We start from the raw sequence: 16,707 nt of genomic DNA on the forward strand, positions 1-16,707 counted from the left end.
GGGGGGGTCATGCACGCATCCGCAGTTGGGCGGGGCATGCAAGGGGTGAGTGTGTGCATTGCATTATGGGTTATAAGTGCAGGGAGGCCTACTAGCCCCAAAACAGGATGTTGGGGTACAGCATGGCTCCCCCGTGGCCTGTTTCCCCCCCCACCCCCGAGGCTGCAGGGAGGCCTACTAGGCCCAAAACAGGATGTGGGGGAGCATGGGGTAGTTGCGTGCGTATGCATGGGGTTGGGGGAAAGTTATTTACAGATATAGATGGCTCATTTCTTTGTGATTATCTTGATCAGCTAAACATGTGACAGAACTGATTAGGTACATCTGGATATCAAACCAGCTTTGTACCCAACTACTTTAATTAACATGAATAGGTTTTAACAATATTTCTATAAATCAGTGGAAGGGAAAGGAGGATACTGAGATACATATTTCTCTTTTCATTTTGTTCAGACTCAGAAAATAGCTATTCAGTAAGCTGTGGCGTGCCAGTACAACAGGGCAAGTCACAACAAAAACGCAACAGTACACTTCCAGGTTGTATGGGTAAGAACATTCTTTGCCATGTGTTGACATAGTTATTTTAACACCTGCATCCTAATAATTTTGGTGAAGGACCCTATTCCATCTTCTGAATGTACGATTTTAAAGGGAAGCTTCTTTAAGGAAATACAAAGTAATATACCTGTGTAGTACTTCAAATCTGAAGAGGAAGAGAAAAGCTCTAGAGGGCGAGGGTTGGTCACCTTGCATGAACTCCTTACAGCAGCTGTACATTTTCTCAAGATGATGAGAGTGCCTGCAGTGAAATTCAGTGCAAAAATGTGGGTTGCCCCCAGGTGCATCCCAGGATATGCCAAAGCAATGGTTTTCCTTTCAGCTTGAAGCACTGCCCTACCCTAAAAGCACCAGGGGGCTTCCACAACAATTTCATCAACTTGCGCCCGGTCAATCTGTAGGATTTGCAGGTGACCAGAGCCCTTGACAAGATTGCTCCCGCAAGGCCTTTGTACTGCCACCAATCCAGAAACTCCTAAGTTCCTGGGAACTGAAAGAAAAGACATTTAGAGCAGCAATGGTGACAAATCAGACACGGGCACAAGTGAGCCCTGATACTGTTTAGCCTTGCACAGTGAAGGAACCATTCTTTTCCACCCTAACCACAATGGCAGGTCCTAACCCAGTGGCCTTGCTGAGAATCATTCAAACCCTTTGGTGGAAAGGTGGATAGAATCCTGCCTATAGATGTACCAGATAAAATGTATTTATTTAACAAATGTACCGTATTTTTTGCTCCGTAAGATGCACTTTTTTGTCTCCCAGAAGTGGGCGGAAATGTCCGTGCATCTTATGGAGCAAATATTGCCGAAGCCCCACCCACCCACCAGGCCCCACCCTCCAGCCGTTTCGGCATCCCATTTTCAACCTCTGTGCACTTTGTTTTCAGCCTCCATGCACCCTGTTTTCGGCCTCCAGAAAGGAGGCTGAAAACGGGATGCGTGGAGGCCAAAAATGGGATGCGCTGAGGCGAAAATGGGACATGCGGAGGCCAAAAATGGGATGCGCGGAGGCCAAAAATGGGAGTGAATCTTATGGAGCAAAACATATGGTATATACCCCCCATCACACTTGCGTGACCCTGAGCAGTTTGTAGATTTGTAGATTTCATGGACTTTACCCAACTGTCATCCAGCCCAGAACAAATACGAGCAACTTTCTACAAATCAGTTTGATAGCGAACTGGTAGCGCCGGGATTTGAAACCCACTACTGACTCTTGCCTGATCATCTGATCTGACTGTTGCAACTTTTCAGTTTGATAGCAAACTGGTAGCGCCGGGATTTGAAACCCACTACTGACTCGTGCCTGATCATCTGATCTGACTGTTGCAACTTTTCTTACATAGGACTGTTTTCAGAGATGCCCCCGAAACTACAATTAGTACTAAACAGAGTCATGAAAACCTACTGGCAAGACAATATCACTATTGTGGAATAACACCTATTTTGGATTGGTTGCCAATAGACTTCTGCTCATTACTGTTGAAGCCCTACAGAAATCAGTGCTAGGACATCTGCCCATCTAATCCAGTCCTTTAAAAAGGGCCTGTTGAAAACTCCTCCCCCATGAAGTTTATGTGATATGGGCTATATAACAGCCCAGAGGCAGTTCCCACTTTATCTCCTCCTTGAAGGTACATGTAGCACCTACATTGTCGATATTCCAAAAGCAAACCCAGGTTGTATTGCTTTGCTGAACCTCAGCCCCTTGGGGTCCTGAGACATGGCATTCTTCATCTATGTGGTACTTTGGGGTTCTTTGACTATGCATCTTATTTGGGGCACTGCTATCTTCTGCCTGGATTCCACTGGGATTAGGGTATAAAGTTATAAACATCGTAAATAAGTAAATAAACAAGCCTTTGATTGCTTTCCAAAAAAGAACATTTTTCTGATCTACCCAACTTCCAGAATTCCTGTCACCAACTCATCATGGTTTTTGTTTCATTAACCTAACTCAGTAAAAAAAAAACACGCTAGTATGAAACGCGTGATGTTTGGTTTCATCAAATTTTATGCTACTCAGAATACCAGCATTAAAAACAATTATGTAAAATTATTGTTTAACCTTTCTCTCATTTATTTACAAAACTCTCCAGGGCTATCTTTTAGTTTCTTAAAAATACAGAATAGATTATCATTTCTTTTCTTTCTTCAGACATCTTAATGCCACCCATCAAACAGAAGGCTCGCTTTAAAATTAAAGATGCCAAGTGTCACTTAAGGCCTCGCAACAAAGAGAAGATTAAGGAAGTTGGAAAGCAGCAAACTCTTCTAGGTACAAGAGACTAATCATTAATCTTAATCATTTAAAAAAAAAACCTAGTGAAACACTACATTTTTTCTCAGTTCGGTGTAAATTAACTTTTGGAATTTTGCTTTTCTGTTTTACAAGTTGTGGGAACTGCCCTAATTGTTTTCTTTTAATTGCATTGCTAGTGATGCAGTAATAGAAATAAACAATAGGTAGTCCTCAACTAAGGGACGTGGTGGCTCAAGGGGCTAGGATGTTGAGCTTGTCGATCGAAATGTCTGCAGCTCAGCAGTTCGAATCCCTGGTGCTGCCGTGTAACGGGGTGAGCTCCCGTTACTTGTCCCAGCTTCTGCCAACCTAGCAGTTTCGAAAGCAAGTAAAAATGCAAGTAGAAAAAATAGGGACCACCTTGGTGGGAAGTTAACAGCGTTCCGTGCGCCTTTGGCGTAGAGTCATGCCGGCCACATGACCACAGAGACGTCTTCGGACAGCGCTGGCTCTTCGGCTTTGAAACGGAGATGAGCACCGCCCCCTAGAGTCGGCAACGACTAGCACGTATGTGCGAGGGGAACCTTTACCTTTACCTTTAGTCCTCAACTTACAATATTTATTTAGCAACTGTTCTAAATTACAACAGGACTGAAAAAAGTGACTTTTTTTCTGGTCCTGTCAATTGTCCTGTTGGCACAGGCAGCAAAAGAAACTCCTAGGGCATTGTTTTTTCAAGAGTATAACTTTACTGACAATTCCACATAGGTACAGATGAAGCAAAGCCAGTTCTGAAGTTTTTGCTCAAAACAGCAGCTTAGTAAAGTCCCCCTTTTTCCCCTGGGCCACCCATTGCCCACCAATCATATACAGTCAGTTTGTTTTGGGAACAATCTGCACCTTTGGAGGTTTCCCAGCATTTGACCTTGAAGTGGTAGAAATTCTCTCAGGACATAGACGTTGTTCTTGAATTCCTCAATTCCCTCCCAGCTCCCCATACATTGCAATTACTCCAAGAGTGGGATTCAAAAATTTTAACAACCAGTTCTCTGCCCGGTTCCTGGGTGGGTGTGGCCATAGTGGGTGTGGCCTACTCAGCCTCCTGTACCACGGCGGGGAGGGGCATTTTTGCTCTCCCCAAACCCCAGAAGCTTTCCTTGAGCCGCTGGGAGAGAGAAAACAACCTTCCCCAGGCACTGGAGGCTCTCCGGAGGCTGGAAACGTGCCTGTTTCTGGACTTCTGGAACTTCCATAGGGCCTGTTTTTCCCAGATTATCCTTGTGGGTGTTGCACTTACCTGGCATGCAAAATGGGCTGCATGGAGACTCCTGGGAGGGGTGGGGGAGGGTGGGAAGGGCCAGCCAGTCCCTGCAACTACCAAGTCTAGTGAACCAGATGTAAAATTAGCATCCGGTTCACCCAAACGGGTCCAAATCGGCTGAATTCCACGCCGGAATTATTCCCCTCCCCCTCCCTATTTTCCATTGTCTGGTTGCAAGCAGTGACGTATGAGAAGTCCACCATGACAGGTCCTTACACCTATGACCCCTGCAGCATCCCCATAATCATGTCATCAAAATTCAGGTACTTGGCAACTAGTATATTTAGAATGGTTGCAGTGCCCCAGGTCATTTAATTGCAGTGGTGACCTCCCCAGGTGGCTTCTGACAAGCATAGTCAATCAGGGAAGCGGATTAGTTTAAAAACTCTGTGATTCACTTAACTGCAGTGATTCACTTAATAACCATGGCCATAAAATTGGGCACAACTTACTTAACAACCACCTTGCTTAACAACAAAAATTCTGGTCCCAATTGTGGATGTAAGTCAAGGACTACCTGGACATAATCCAAAAGGGACAAGTTAACCAACTGAGATTAATCCTAAATAGAATAGAATAGAATAGAATAGAATAGAATAGAATAGAATAGAATAGAATAGAATAGAATAGAATAGAATAGAATAGAATAGAATTTTTATTGGCCAAGTGTGATTGGACACACAAGGAATTTGTCTTGGTGCATATGCTCTCAGTGTACATAAAAGAAAAGATACGTTCATCAAGGTACAACATTTACAACACAATTGATGATCAATATATCAATATAAATCATAAGGATTGCCAGCAACAAGTTATAGTCATACAGTCATAAGTGGAAAGAGATTGGTGATGGGAACTATGAAACGATTAATAGTAGTGCAGATTCAGTAAATAGTCTGACAGTGTTGAGGGAATTATTTGTTTAGCAGAGTGATGGCCTTCGGGAAAAAGCTATTCTTGTGTCTAGTTGTTCTGGTGTGCAGTGCTCTATAGCGTCGTTTTGAGGGTAGGAGTTGAAACAGTTTATGTTCAGGATGCGAGGATCTGCAAATATTTTCACGGCCCTTTTCTTGATTCGTGCAGTATACAGGTCCTCAATGGAAGGCCTGTGTTCCAATTGCGAAGGGGAAAAAAGCTCACAATATGCAAAGAAAAATGGAAATGAAATTGAGGGAGTGGGAAATGAACGAAAGAGAAGAAAATTAGGCACTAAGTGGATTGTTCATATATCAGATTTCTAAAAAAAGAGGAAGCTATATTAGGGGAAAAAATGGAGGGCTATAATTTTGAAAAGCCTTTTGTCCTGGTAGTAAATAAATGGGAGCTCAGTCTAATTAAGCCATGTGTTAGTATCTCTTGATATTACTAAAGGAACCGTTAGGACATTATAGTATAAAATCGACTGTCTGCAGTATCTTGTAACTGGCAACTTGCTTATTTCTGATCGGCTCTGATGATCACGCGGCTCAGCTGGGCATGGGGCGGGGCGGGCAGGGATTTTTGCTACTGGTTCTCTGAACCACCAGCCGCCATTGCTACCGGTTCGGCCGATCCGGTCGAAACCAGGAGCATTTCACCCCTGGGGTGCGGAATTTGAGGCCCTGTCCTCTGTTACTAGATTACAACTAGGTTGGTTAGGATTGTATTTCAGCAACATTTGAATGGGCACAGAGTTTGGAATCTGAATAAACAGCACGTTTTCATCCATCCATGGATGAATTTTATTGTTTTTTATTGTTTTTTAAATTTATTATTATTATTATTATTATTATTATTATTATTATTATTATTATTATTATTATTATTATATTTTTATTGTATTATTATTTTATGAATTGTTCTACTATAATTTGGTATCTGCTGCCTCTTCAGGATGTTCATCATTTGGAGGAATCCTTTGCAATGGCTGGAACAGTCATTTGACTCTACTTGTGGTCATAGTTTTACAACATACCTCTCTTTTTAAAAAAAAGCTAAGACATGAGCATAACTAAATATTTTATTTTAATAATAAAAGCAATGAATGGTACGGTTTTCTGAAAGGTATTGATACATTTCAATAAATGGTTTTGGAGGGTTTTTCTAACCCTGATTCATAAAATATCATGGAGATATTCTTATTATACCATCCATACTAAAGCTAATGCATCCGATACCACCGAAATAATGCTACTACACAGCTTAATTTTTTCCGTGTTGTTTCTGTTGTGCAAAGGAGGTCAGTTCCCCTGTGCAGACAATTGCCACATAACTTTTGTAAATCTCAAATGTGATTCCTCTAAGAAAAAACGCCGTGGGCGAAAATCTCCATCAAAAGAAGTATCCCATATCACGGCTGAGTTTGAAATGGAGATGAAGTCTGAAGAAGTCTCAGGTTAGTGAAATATGTTTGTGTTATTTCTTTGAGCCTGTTTTGATGATTAGAACTAATACCACCATCATGCATTTATAAAGACTTATTTCCATTGCATTGCCCAGTCCAAAAATTATTCATCATCTATATCATTAGATATTGATTAATTAGCATCCTATATTTATTAATGCGAGGGATACAAATACAATATTGATGACAAATATTCCACAAATTTATATCTCAGAAGCTCTTCCAATGTGTTTCCTTTATAGTACTTGATATCCACCACCAAATATAACTTTTCTCAATTCTCACTATTCATTTTTTGGAGGGGAAATCAAAACTCCATATTGCGGTCAAGGTTAAACTTGACTCATATTCCTAGAAGTTTCTGCTATTGGGAATCTGTCTGCAGAAATAATTATCTGACGGTTTTGATCGGGAGGAAATGGGGATTTTGCAGTAACCTTCCCTGAATTGGGAAGGGAATAGAGATTTTATAGTATCCTTCCCCTGTCACGCCCATCAAGCCATGCCCCACTGACCAAGCCACGCCCACAGCACCGATAGTAAAAAAAATTGAAACCCACCAGTGATGTGAGTATGTATCAGTGGTGGGTTTCAATTTTTTTTACTACCGGTTCTGTGGGTGTGGCTTGGTGGGTGTGGCATGGCTTGGTGGGGATGGCAGGGAAAGGATACTGTAAAATCTCCATTCCCACCCATTCGGGGAAAAGGTTACTGCAAAATCCCCATTTCCTCCCAATCAGCTCGTACTTGGGAGACAGAGAATAGATGGGGGCGGGGCCAGTCAGAATTTTTACAACTGTTCTCCGAACTACTCAAAATTTCCGCTACCGGTTCTCCAGAACTGGTCAGAACCTGCTGAAACCTACCTCTGGTATGTATATTTGTGTGAGTACTGCCTAAAAGAATTGTGTCTAAAAATAACTGGTAGTCATCAGATTCTTCTGCGTATAACAAATAGTCTCAAAGAAAAACAAAAGCAAACATATACCAAACCCTAAACTTTATAAGATTATACAGAAGGAAGAGATTGAAGTTAAGGAATTGAGTGCTGACCAAGAACAAAGGCAGCCAGGCTACAGGAGGGGCATCTACAGGTCTAGAAACAGCATGTGAGATTTTGAATCTACTGAATCCATAAAGAGATTCCTGATGATTGTATAATTTCGTAAGGAGAGGTTTGCTCTTTTCTTCATGGTAATAAGTAAGCGAATCACAAGCAAAGTTTCTAACGCTATGGAATTTCAACATACTGATTCAGGTATTACAGGTGTAGCCGGCAACATTGTCTAAGACATCCTTTATGAATTGAGATAGATTAATTCAATTATTGATATGAGTGCCTTCCTTTTCTTGGAGGGGTGAGTGACTTCAGAAATATGTTTTACTCCAGGCAACTTAAGAGAACCCAGAAAGGTAGCAAGGCGACTCTGAAAACGGTGTTCTAATTCAGCTCTCAATTGATTCTAACATTTCTATTTCTCCCTTTCAGACACTTGCAATGTTGACTGTTTGAGAAAAAGGATGGAACAGAAACTACAAACTGCTATCAAAACCTTGAGAAAATCTATTAACAAGCAGCAATTTTACATTCAGTTTTCTGGGACAGAGTACGAAGTGGCTCAAAAGGCAGCTAAAATTGTCAGCGAAGGACATTCCTGCAGTACTGGGCAAGTGCAGCAAGATGGAAAATGTGGTAAGATTCGAATAGAATGCTTTACTTCACATGCCCAGAAAAATTGTTTTCTCATGAGAGGATTTTACAGATGTTTCTATTGCAGTTCTGATTAATATTTTTTTCCTAAACTGAACGAATTAGAAGCCTGATATTGTCTACAACAGGGGTATCGGCAGGAGTGTCAAACTCAAGGCCCAGGGGCCAGATCTGGCCCACAGGTTGCTTAAATCTGGCCCACGGGGCTGCCCTGGAAACAGCAAGGACCAGCCAGTGGTGCCACTGTCAGTGAAAACGGAGCTCGGAGGGCCGCCCGCAGCCCTTGTGAGCTCCGTTTTCACTGGCGGAGGCTGTTGCAGCTGGAAACAGAGCCCACGAGAGCTGCGGGTGGCCCTCCTGAGCTCAGTTTTCACTGGCAGAGGGTTGCAGGAAGCCATCGCAGCTGAAAACTGAGCTCGGGAGCCCGTTTTCACTGGCAGAGTACCCGGGCCACCACAGAGGCCCTGGCACGAGTGATGATGTGCTAGCTACAGCCACCCCGGCTACGTCCACCCTGGCCCACCAAGGTCAAACACAACCCTGATGCGGCCCTCAATGTTGTGACCTAGGCCCAAGTTGTTATTACCAGACACAATCAGTTCTAAACAGACATATTTTATTAGAACAGCTGAGAATTACTTTATTCTCAGCTTAGTCCAAATTAATTCCAAAAGAAATCCTTCAGAAAAAGTCCTTCGGCCTTATCACAAACCTTTGTCTTCTTTGGCACTTTGCCAAAGGCTTTTCTGGGCAAAGCCCCACGAAATTCAGAAACAAGAGTCACCGACTAGAAACAATTGTAGCAACATTGCTTTCCTACAAAGAGCACGAGAGCCATTGCTGCTCTTTTAAGTCTTATGGGAGGAGCCAATCATCTCCTGCCTTTACTCCCGAGTCGCCCTTTTTGCTTAGCTGCTGTTGTCTTCTGGCAGCTCTTCGCATGCATGCACTAGGAACAGGTTCCTCCTGTTCCTCTGCCTCTCTGCTGTCCACCTCTGGAGGCTCCGGAGTCCGTGCATTGCTCCCAGATGGCCCTGGCCCCATCTCTGCCTCCGACGCAGAGCCCTTGTCCGGGCCTTCCCCTGACTCCAGGACTGGTCCATTGTCCTCCCCAGTCTCCTCACTGTCTAAATCCACTGCCCCCTTCGCAGGCTGCTGGTGGACCACAACACTCAATGAAATCGAGTTTGACATCCCTGGTCTACAATATGTACACTTTTCAGAGCTTGTTTTACGTAAAAATGTGTTCTTAATATGTGGGGATTTAAAGTATTACTCAAAGATTGCAAGATGTTATCTACTGTAAAGCTGAACAATGGTGTGATCAGTTTAAAGGGATGGTTGCCAGTGATCGATATGAAGACACTATGATAATGAAACAGTAATAAACATAGAATTGATTTTTATTTTCCCAGTTACCTGCAGCATTGGCACCTATTATATTGGAGAACAGAATCAATGCATCCCTTGTTCACCAGGGACATATCAAGACACAGAAGGTCAGCTCTCCTGTGAACCTTGTCCAGGGCATGATGGGCAAGGCATTGCAGGTGCACGAAGTGTGTTAGAATGTGGAGGCAAGTAGCATTTTGTTTCACAAATTTCATTCAGAAACTGGAGTGGAAAGTTAATTAAAAATAGGAAAAAGGAGAAATCTGAGGTTGTGACCTGAGTGTTGTGACCCAGGCCCAAGTAGGTAGTAGGAAACTCTGTCCGTGAAAAAACAAACAAACTTTATTCGAACAGCTGAGAATTACTTCATTCCCAGCGTCGTTCAACTCAAATTAAAACAAATGCCTCCCAACACAAATTCCTCAGTTCTATCACAAACCTCGGCCCAATTAGGCAAACTGACAAAGGCCTTTCTTGGCAAACGTTCAGAAGTCACAAAAATAAAGGCAAGACGTAGACGAAGCAGAAGACGAAGCAGAAGACAAAGCTACCAACGTTGTTTTCCGGCAAAGCTCAACTGCTGGTGGTGGTCTGTTTTAAGCCTTATGGGAGGGGCCAATCATCTCTTGGCCCTACTCCCGAGTTGCCCTTTTTGCTTGAGCTGCTGTTGCCTTCTGGCAGCTCTTCTCATGCGTGCATTAGGAACAAGCTCCTCCTGTTTCTCTGCCTCACTGCTATCAGGCTCTGGAGGCTCTGGAGTCCGCACCTCACTCCCCGATGGCCCTGGCCTCACCTCAGCCTCATCGCTGTCCGACTCCGTTGCCAGCTCTGTAGGCTGCTGACAGACCACAACACTGAGCTGTAAATCATTGTTTTGTATTGACTTGTTTGTTGTGCCTGCCAAATGCTTTCTGGGATATGCTTAGATCTTGCGTAATCAGTTCATGTGAAGCACCAATCAGGTTCCTCTGAATCTCCTAGAACAGGGGTGTCAAACTCACGGCCCACGGGCCGGATGCATCACGTGCTGGCCACGCCCACCCCCGTTTTAGCGAAGGGGAAAAAAGTTGCGATGCGTCACTTGATGAGTGTCATCACGAGATTGACACTCCTGTCCTAGAATACATTTTATACAGTTGTCCTCAAGCTACATCTGATCGCTTACCAACCATTTGAGGTTGCAACAGATTTCACAGCTGCATTATGACCCTCCTCAAAGATAGGACAGCTGTAACATTTCATTTCACAAATTTCATTCAGAAACTGGGGTGAAAAGTTAATTGAAAATAGGAAAAAGGAGAAATCTGAAATTGTGACCTGAGCTGTAAATCATTGTTTTATTTTATTTATTTATTTATTTATTTAGTTTTGTGTTGACTTGTCTGTTGTGCCTGCTAAATGTTTCCTGGGATATGCTTAGATCCTGCATAATCGGTTCATGTGAAGCATCAATCAGGTTACTCTGAATGTCCTAGAGTATATCTTATACGATAGTCCTCAACCTACATCTGATCGCTTACCATTTGAGTTACAACAGATTTCGTACCTACTGACCACCCTTCCTCAAAGTTATGACTGCTGTGTGCATGTACAATCATTCACACAGTCATGCATCCACATTTCGGGAGCTTGGTAACTGGCTCACATTTACAACCAGTTGTAGTGTCTGACAGTTACATGATTGCAACTTCCAAAGTCCTTTGTTGTTTTCTAGCAGAAAAAAGCAAAATAAAAATAAATAAATCCTACAGGATTTATCCCAAAGAGCAAATGCCACAGACACTGAGATAACTAGTAAGCTGTGCCTTAGCTATCTACGAAGTCTCAGTCATCCAGGTCATGGTTGTCCCAAAAGTGCTTTTTCAAGAGGCAATTAGACTTTCTGGCTTTTCTTTGACGATGTTTCGCTTCTCATCCAAGAAACTTCTTCAGTTCTGAGAAGCTGCTTGGATGAGAAGCGAAACGTCTTCAAAGGAAAAAAAACCAGAAAGTCCAGTTGCCTCTTGGAAAAAGCACCTTTGGGATTGTGCCTTAGCTATGTTTATGTGTAAACCGTAGATTTATTCCCTTTCTAGGGCAGTGTTCTCCTGGGCAGTTTTCTTTTGATGGTTTTAAACCTTGCAGACTGTGTCCGCTTGGCACTTACCAGTCTGAACCAGGAAGGACTCTCTGTTTCCCCTGTGGAGGAGGGCTGGGGACAAAATACGAGGGCGCAGTTTCATTTCAAGACTGTGAAACTAAAGGTAAGTTTATGTTCTGTCCTTCCATGTATTATTAGGGCAGCTCAAAATAAAATATAAGAATACCATAAAATGGCGGGCTGGTTATGTTTCATCAACTCTTTTTCAACTTGTAGCAACCACACAAATAGATCTTCTCCATGATGGTGTATCGCTAACCCCATGATGGCGAACCTATGGCATGCGTGCGATAGGTGGCATGCAAAGCCCTCTTGTTGCCCAGCACAGCTCCTCCCCCCACATGCACACGCCTCCCACCGGCCAGCTGATTTTCAAGTTTCTGCCGCGCATGCAGGAGATGTGTGTGCATGCTGGGGGGGGGGTCGCCCGCACATGCCCGGGGCAGGAGATCACTTGTGCATGCACTGGGGGTGGGAGGAGCGCAGGGGGATGTAGCGCACTCCCCCGTGGCCTGTTTTGGGCCTACCAGGGCTCCCTGCAGCCTCCTGGGACCAAAAATGGGCCACAGAGGGGTCCCCGCCCCCCTATGTCTCCTTTTGGGCCTAGCAGGCCTCCCATGGCCCGTTTTTAGTCCCAGGAAGCTGCGGGGAGGCCTACTAGGCCCATAACAGGGCGGGGGGGAGTCACACACACATGCATGGGGGGGCGGGGGGCACATGCACATTGCATTATGGGTGCAGGCATATGTGTCCATTGTCACGCGTGCTTTCTGCACACAACGACAAAAAGGTTAGCCATCACTGCCCTAACCTCTTCTTCCAAGTCTCACACTAAGGAGTCCATCCCCCCTTGCTGCTGGTCATCCTCTTCCTTCTATTTCCTGTTGTGAACCAGACCCAAGTAAGTGGTAATAAACTTAGTCCATGGAAAAACAAACTTTATTCCAACAGCTGGGAATTACTTCATTCCCAGCGTCGTTCAACTCAAAGTAAAACAAATGCCTCCCAACACAAATTCCTCAGTTATCTCACAAACCTTAGTCCAATTAGGCAAACTGCCAAAGGCCCTTCCTGGCAAACGTCCAGAAGCCACAAAAACAAAGATATAGATGAAGCAGAGGACGAAACAGAAGACGCAGCTACAATGTTGTTTTCCGGCAAAGCTGAAACACCGGTGCTGGTCTGTTTTAAGTCTTATGGGAGGGGCCAATCATCTGTTGGCCCTACTCCTGAGTTGTCCTCTTTGCTTTAGCTGCTCTTGTCTTCTGGCAGCTCTTCTCATGCGTGCACTAGGAACAGGCTCCTCCTGTTCCTCTGCCTCACTACTATCAGGCTCTGGAGGCTCTGGAGTCCGCACCTCACTTCCCAATGGCCCTGGCCTCACTTCAGCCTCATCACTGTCCAACTCCATTGCCAGCTCTGTAGGCTGCTGAAGGACCACAACATTTCCTTCCATCATCAGAGCTTTTTCCAAAGAACTGGGTCTTTGCATAATGCATCCAAAGTATGATAATTTAAGACTGGTCATTTATGCCTTCAGTAAGGATTCTGGGTTGATTTGGAATAGAGCAGGTATTTTATTTGACTTAAGAAGTAGCAAATGCATCTTGGATAAGACTTGTTGCCTATTGCCAGCCTGATGTGTTTCATTTTTTCCTCTCTGTTCCTTTTATCTGGCATACATTATAAAACAACCTGCCTCTCTTCTAAACAGTTCATTGTTCTCCTGGCCATTACTACAACTCTACAACCCACAGATGTATCAGGTGTCCTGTAGGAACCTACCAGCCTGAATTTGGCCAGAATTATTGCATCACTTGCCCTGGAAATACAAGCACAGATTTTGATGGTTCCACTAACGTTACACACTGTAAAAGTAAGTTTTCCCTATGATCAGCATACTTGGAATATTGCCTTGAATGCCCTATGAGCCGGTTACTAAATTACCGTATTTTTTTGGAGTATAAGACGCACCTTAGTTTTTGGGGAGGAAAATAAGAAAAAAACTGATTGGCAGGTGGATCGGCCTCCCGGAATACCCCCAATCAGCTATTCCAGAGGTGAATTTTAGCAACAGTTGAAGTCCGCAAGTCTTAAAGTTTCCCAGGTTGGGGACCCCTGCTTTGGAGAGCATAAATATAGCCCCTAAGCATCCTTCTTAGAACCATCTGTGTCTTCCCTAGGAACTTAAGGAATTGCAAAGAGGAACAATGTTTCCCCTCCCACCCATTTCAAGGCACAGCCAAAGGCAGATATTCACTCCAGACTTACAGAGCGTAGCACAATCAGATTTATAGTTAGATCAAGACCCCAGAGGAAAATCATCCAAAATAATATTCATGAAGCAATTTTTTTAATTTGCAAAATGATTTACTGTTCTATAGCTTCTTAAAGGTAAGACCAATGAGTATATGAAGAGAATCCTTGTTGCAGGAACAGAGAAGTAAAACATGAGTAGGTCAGCTCAGTCTGACTTCATCTCTTTCTCTCTCCCGGTCTCTCTCCCTCCCTCTCCCCCTCTCTCCCTCTCCCCCCACTCTCTCTCTGTAGATCAACAATGTGGTGGAGAACTTGGAGACTATACAGGGTACATCGAATCCCCCAACTATCCAGGAGATTACCCAGCCAATGTTGAATGCACTTGGAATATAAGCCCACCTCCAAAGAGACGGATCCTCATTGTAGTCCCAGAGATCTTTCTCCCAATTGAAGATGAGTGTGGTGATGTTTTAGTAATGAGGAAAAGTGGTAAGCTTTGTCCCAAGAAAAGCCAAAAGAATGACATCTCAGAAAACTGTCACTGAATAATTTATCTGATTCAGAAGTGATGTTTATTTATGTAATAAATAAACATCAATGGTGTTGACTTAGCTCTTATCATTTAGAATCTACATCTGCAAGGAGAACTGACTCTAAATTCAATACCTGACAAAGATTTCGACACATTTTCTATATAACGCTTTCAATAGTGTCTAAATGGCTGGTCTTGGATAACGACCACGTTCTCTGCAGAATTGCACCCTGTATATAATAATCACTTCTGGATCTTTTTTTTTTTTGCTTTCTACTGTCCAGTTTATTTCTACCTCCAAACAATATTAAATGAAATTATTTAGCATTACTCAGAGTATAGACTAGCTTTGCTGGCTGGGGAATTCTGGGAGTTGAGGTCCGCCAGTCTTAAAGTTGCCAAGGTTGGAGACCCCTGGACCAGCATAATCATGAGTCTAAACATGATTCCCGAACTTTTGCCAATGAAAGTTAGTTTAATTAGATCAGCTGCAACATAATGGGATATAGTTTGAAAAATACAGGCTTTACATAAGAAAGATTCAGTGTTTAGTCCTCAGAAAATCATGGCCTCTGGATAATTAGGAAATGCTTCTCTCTGAAAGACTACATAGAGACTACATAGAGACTATATAGAGATCTTGGACTAGAGCAGCGATGTCAAACTTAAGGCCCAGGGGCCGGATCCAGCCTGCAGGGTACTTAGATCTATCCTGCCCTGGAAACAGTGAAGGACTTGCCTGCGGTACTTCTGCCAGCAAAAACAGTGCGGCCCTCCCGAGCACCATTTTTACTGGCAGAAGGTTGCAGGAGGCCGTGGCAGCCAAAAACGGAGCTCAGGAGCCTGTTTTCGCTGGCAGAGCGCGGCAGCCACGACAGGCGACCCCAACAGGAGTGACATTGAGCTGGCCACACCCAACCTGGCCACGCCCACCCCGCCTCCCCAAGGTCAAACACAACCCTGATGCGGCCCTCAATGAAATCGAGTTTGACAGCCCTGGACTAGAGAGAATGCTAAATGTAGCCCTTCGTGTATCTTGGAAAATCAAATTTTATTTTTTCAAAAATCTGTATGTTTACTTCTTTATTTTTAAGCTTCACCTACATCAATTACTACCTATGAAACCTGCCAAACCTATGAGAGACCCATAGCATTCACCTCCCGGTCACGGAAATTGTGGATTCAGTTCAAATCAAATGAAGGAAACAGTGGCAAAGGATTTCAAGTTCCCTACGTAACATACGACGGTAATATTTATGCCAGTATTGTTCTAATATACAGTAGGTGAATGCGCAAATAACCCAAAATAAATTATGTTAATAGAGAAGAAGGGTTATAAAATTTCCTGGTCTTTCCTTTTCCTTCAGTATTTTTAGAATCAGTATTGGTAATGATTTTCCATAGAGGAATATATAATTAGTATTTACAAGTTATTTTACTTAAATACCCAGAAAATACTCAGAAAGTATTTTTTTAAATAGCTAAAAGCTTATTTGGCTCCCTTTCCCTTGTTGTTTTACTGATGAAGGATGATCACACAGTTTTACAAACCATTTGTTGTATGAAATGTTTATCCATGCTTAAAACTCAAGAGAGACCTATCTTATTTCTACCTAGAAAGGAAATGCCTTTCTACTAACTCAGTTTTTTTTTAATTAAATGCAGTCACACTTATTTGTTATATGCATTTAGGAGAAATATAAAAATTTCCTTTCCTCTTCAACGTACTCCAAACTTCAAGAAGTCTTTGGAATTCTCTCTTCGTTTTTGTCTTCTTCACAATATAGCATCCACAGAATTTGGTTAAACAGAATATTAATTTATATCAATTTGCAATCAACATTTGAAGCTGATTTGCAAATCCTAATTGATGACAATCTCAAATGGGTTAAACTTTAATAAATATAGCACTAGCTACTGTATATTAACAAAAAATGGAAAAAGTTTTTTTTTTTGGTCAAATAGATTTAATCTATAAATTTGATTTTGTACACAATCTGTGCACAGTGTCTGTCAACAACCTGTCTATCCATCCACCATTCCTCCCTCTATTCCCTGTCATCTTTACATTCTCACAGAAAAAATCATAATAATCCAAAGAGAAAATAACCTATTATTTCTTTTGAGCATCAATTATACAATTGGTCTAGTTGTTGTTGTTGTTGTT

The 16,707-nt window shown here is 42.8% G+C and overlaps 1 protein-coding gene across 1 annotated transcript in view; it reads left to right on the forward strand.

The window, feature by feature from the left end:
- SCUBE1 (signal peptide, CUB domain and EGF like domain containing 1) overlaps window positions 1-16,707 on the forward strand; it is a 235,134-nt gene that overhangs the window by 215,295 nt on the left and 3,132 nt on the right. The window contains exons 13-21 of the mRNA XM_058191895.1: window positions 454-546; window positions 2,719-2,838; window positions 6,339-6,497; window positions 7,996-8,199; window positions 9,633-9,794; window positions 11,685-11,852; window positions 13,464-13,625; window positions 14,300-14,497; window positions 15,635-15,787. Coding sequence (XP_058047878.1) covers window positions 454-546; window positions 2,719-2,838; window positions 6,339-6,497; window positions 7,996-8,199; window positions 9,633-9,794; window positions 11,685-11,852; window positions 13,464-13,625; window positions 14,300-14,497; window positions 15,635-15,787 — 1,419 coding nt within the window. The remainder of the gene's footprint in view (window positions 1-453; window positions 547-2,718; window positions 2,839-6,338; window positions 6,498-7,995; window positions 8,200-9,632; window positions 9,795-11,684; window positions 11,853-13,463; window positions 13,626-14,299; window positions 14,498-15,634; window positions 15,788-16,707) is intronic.

This window comes from Ahaetulla prasina, chromosome 7 (assembly GCF_028640845.1).
Source record: "Ahaetulla prasina isolate Xishuangbanna chromosome 7, ASM2864084v1, whole genome shotgun sequence".
NCBI classification, from domain to species: domain Eukaryota; kingdom Metazoa; phylum Chordata; class Lepidosauria; order Squamata; family Colubridae; genus Ahaetulla; species Ahaetulla prasina.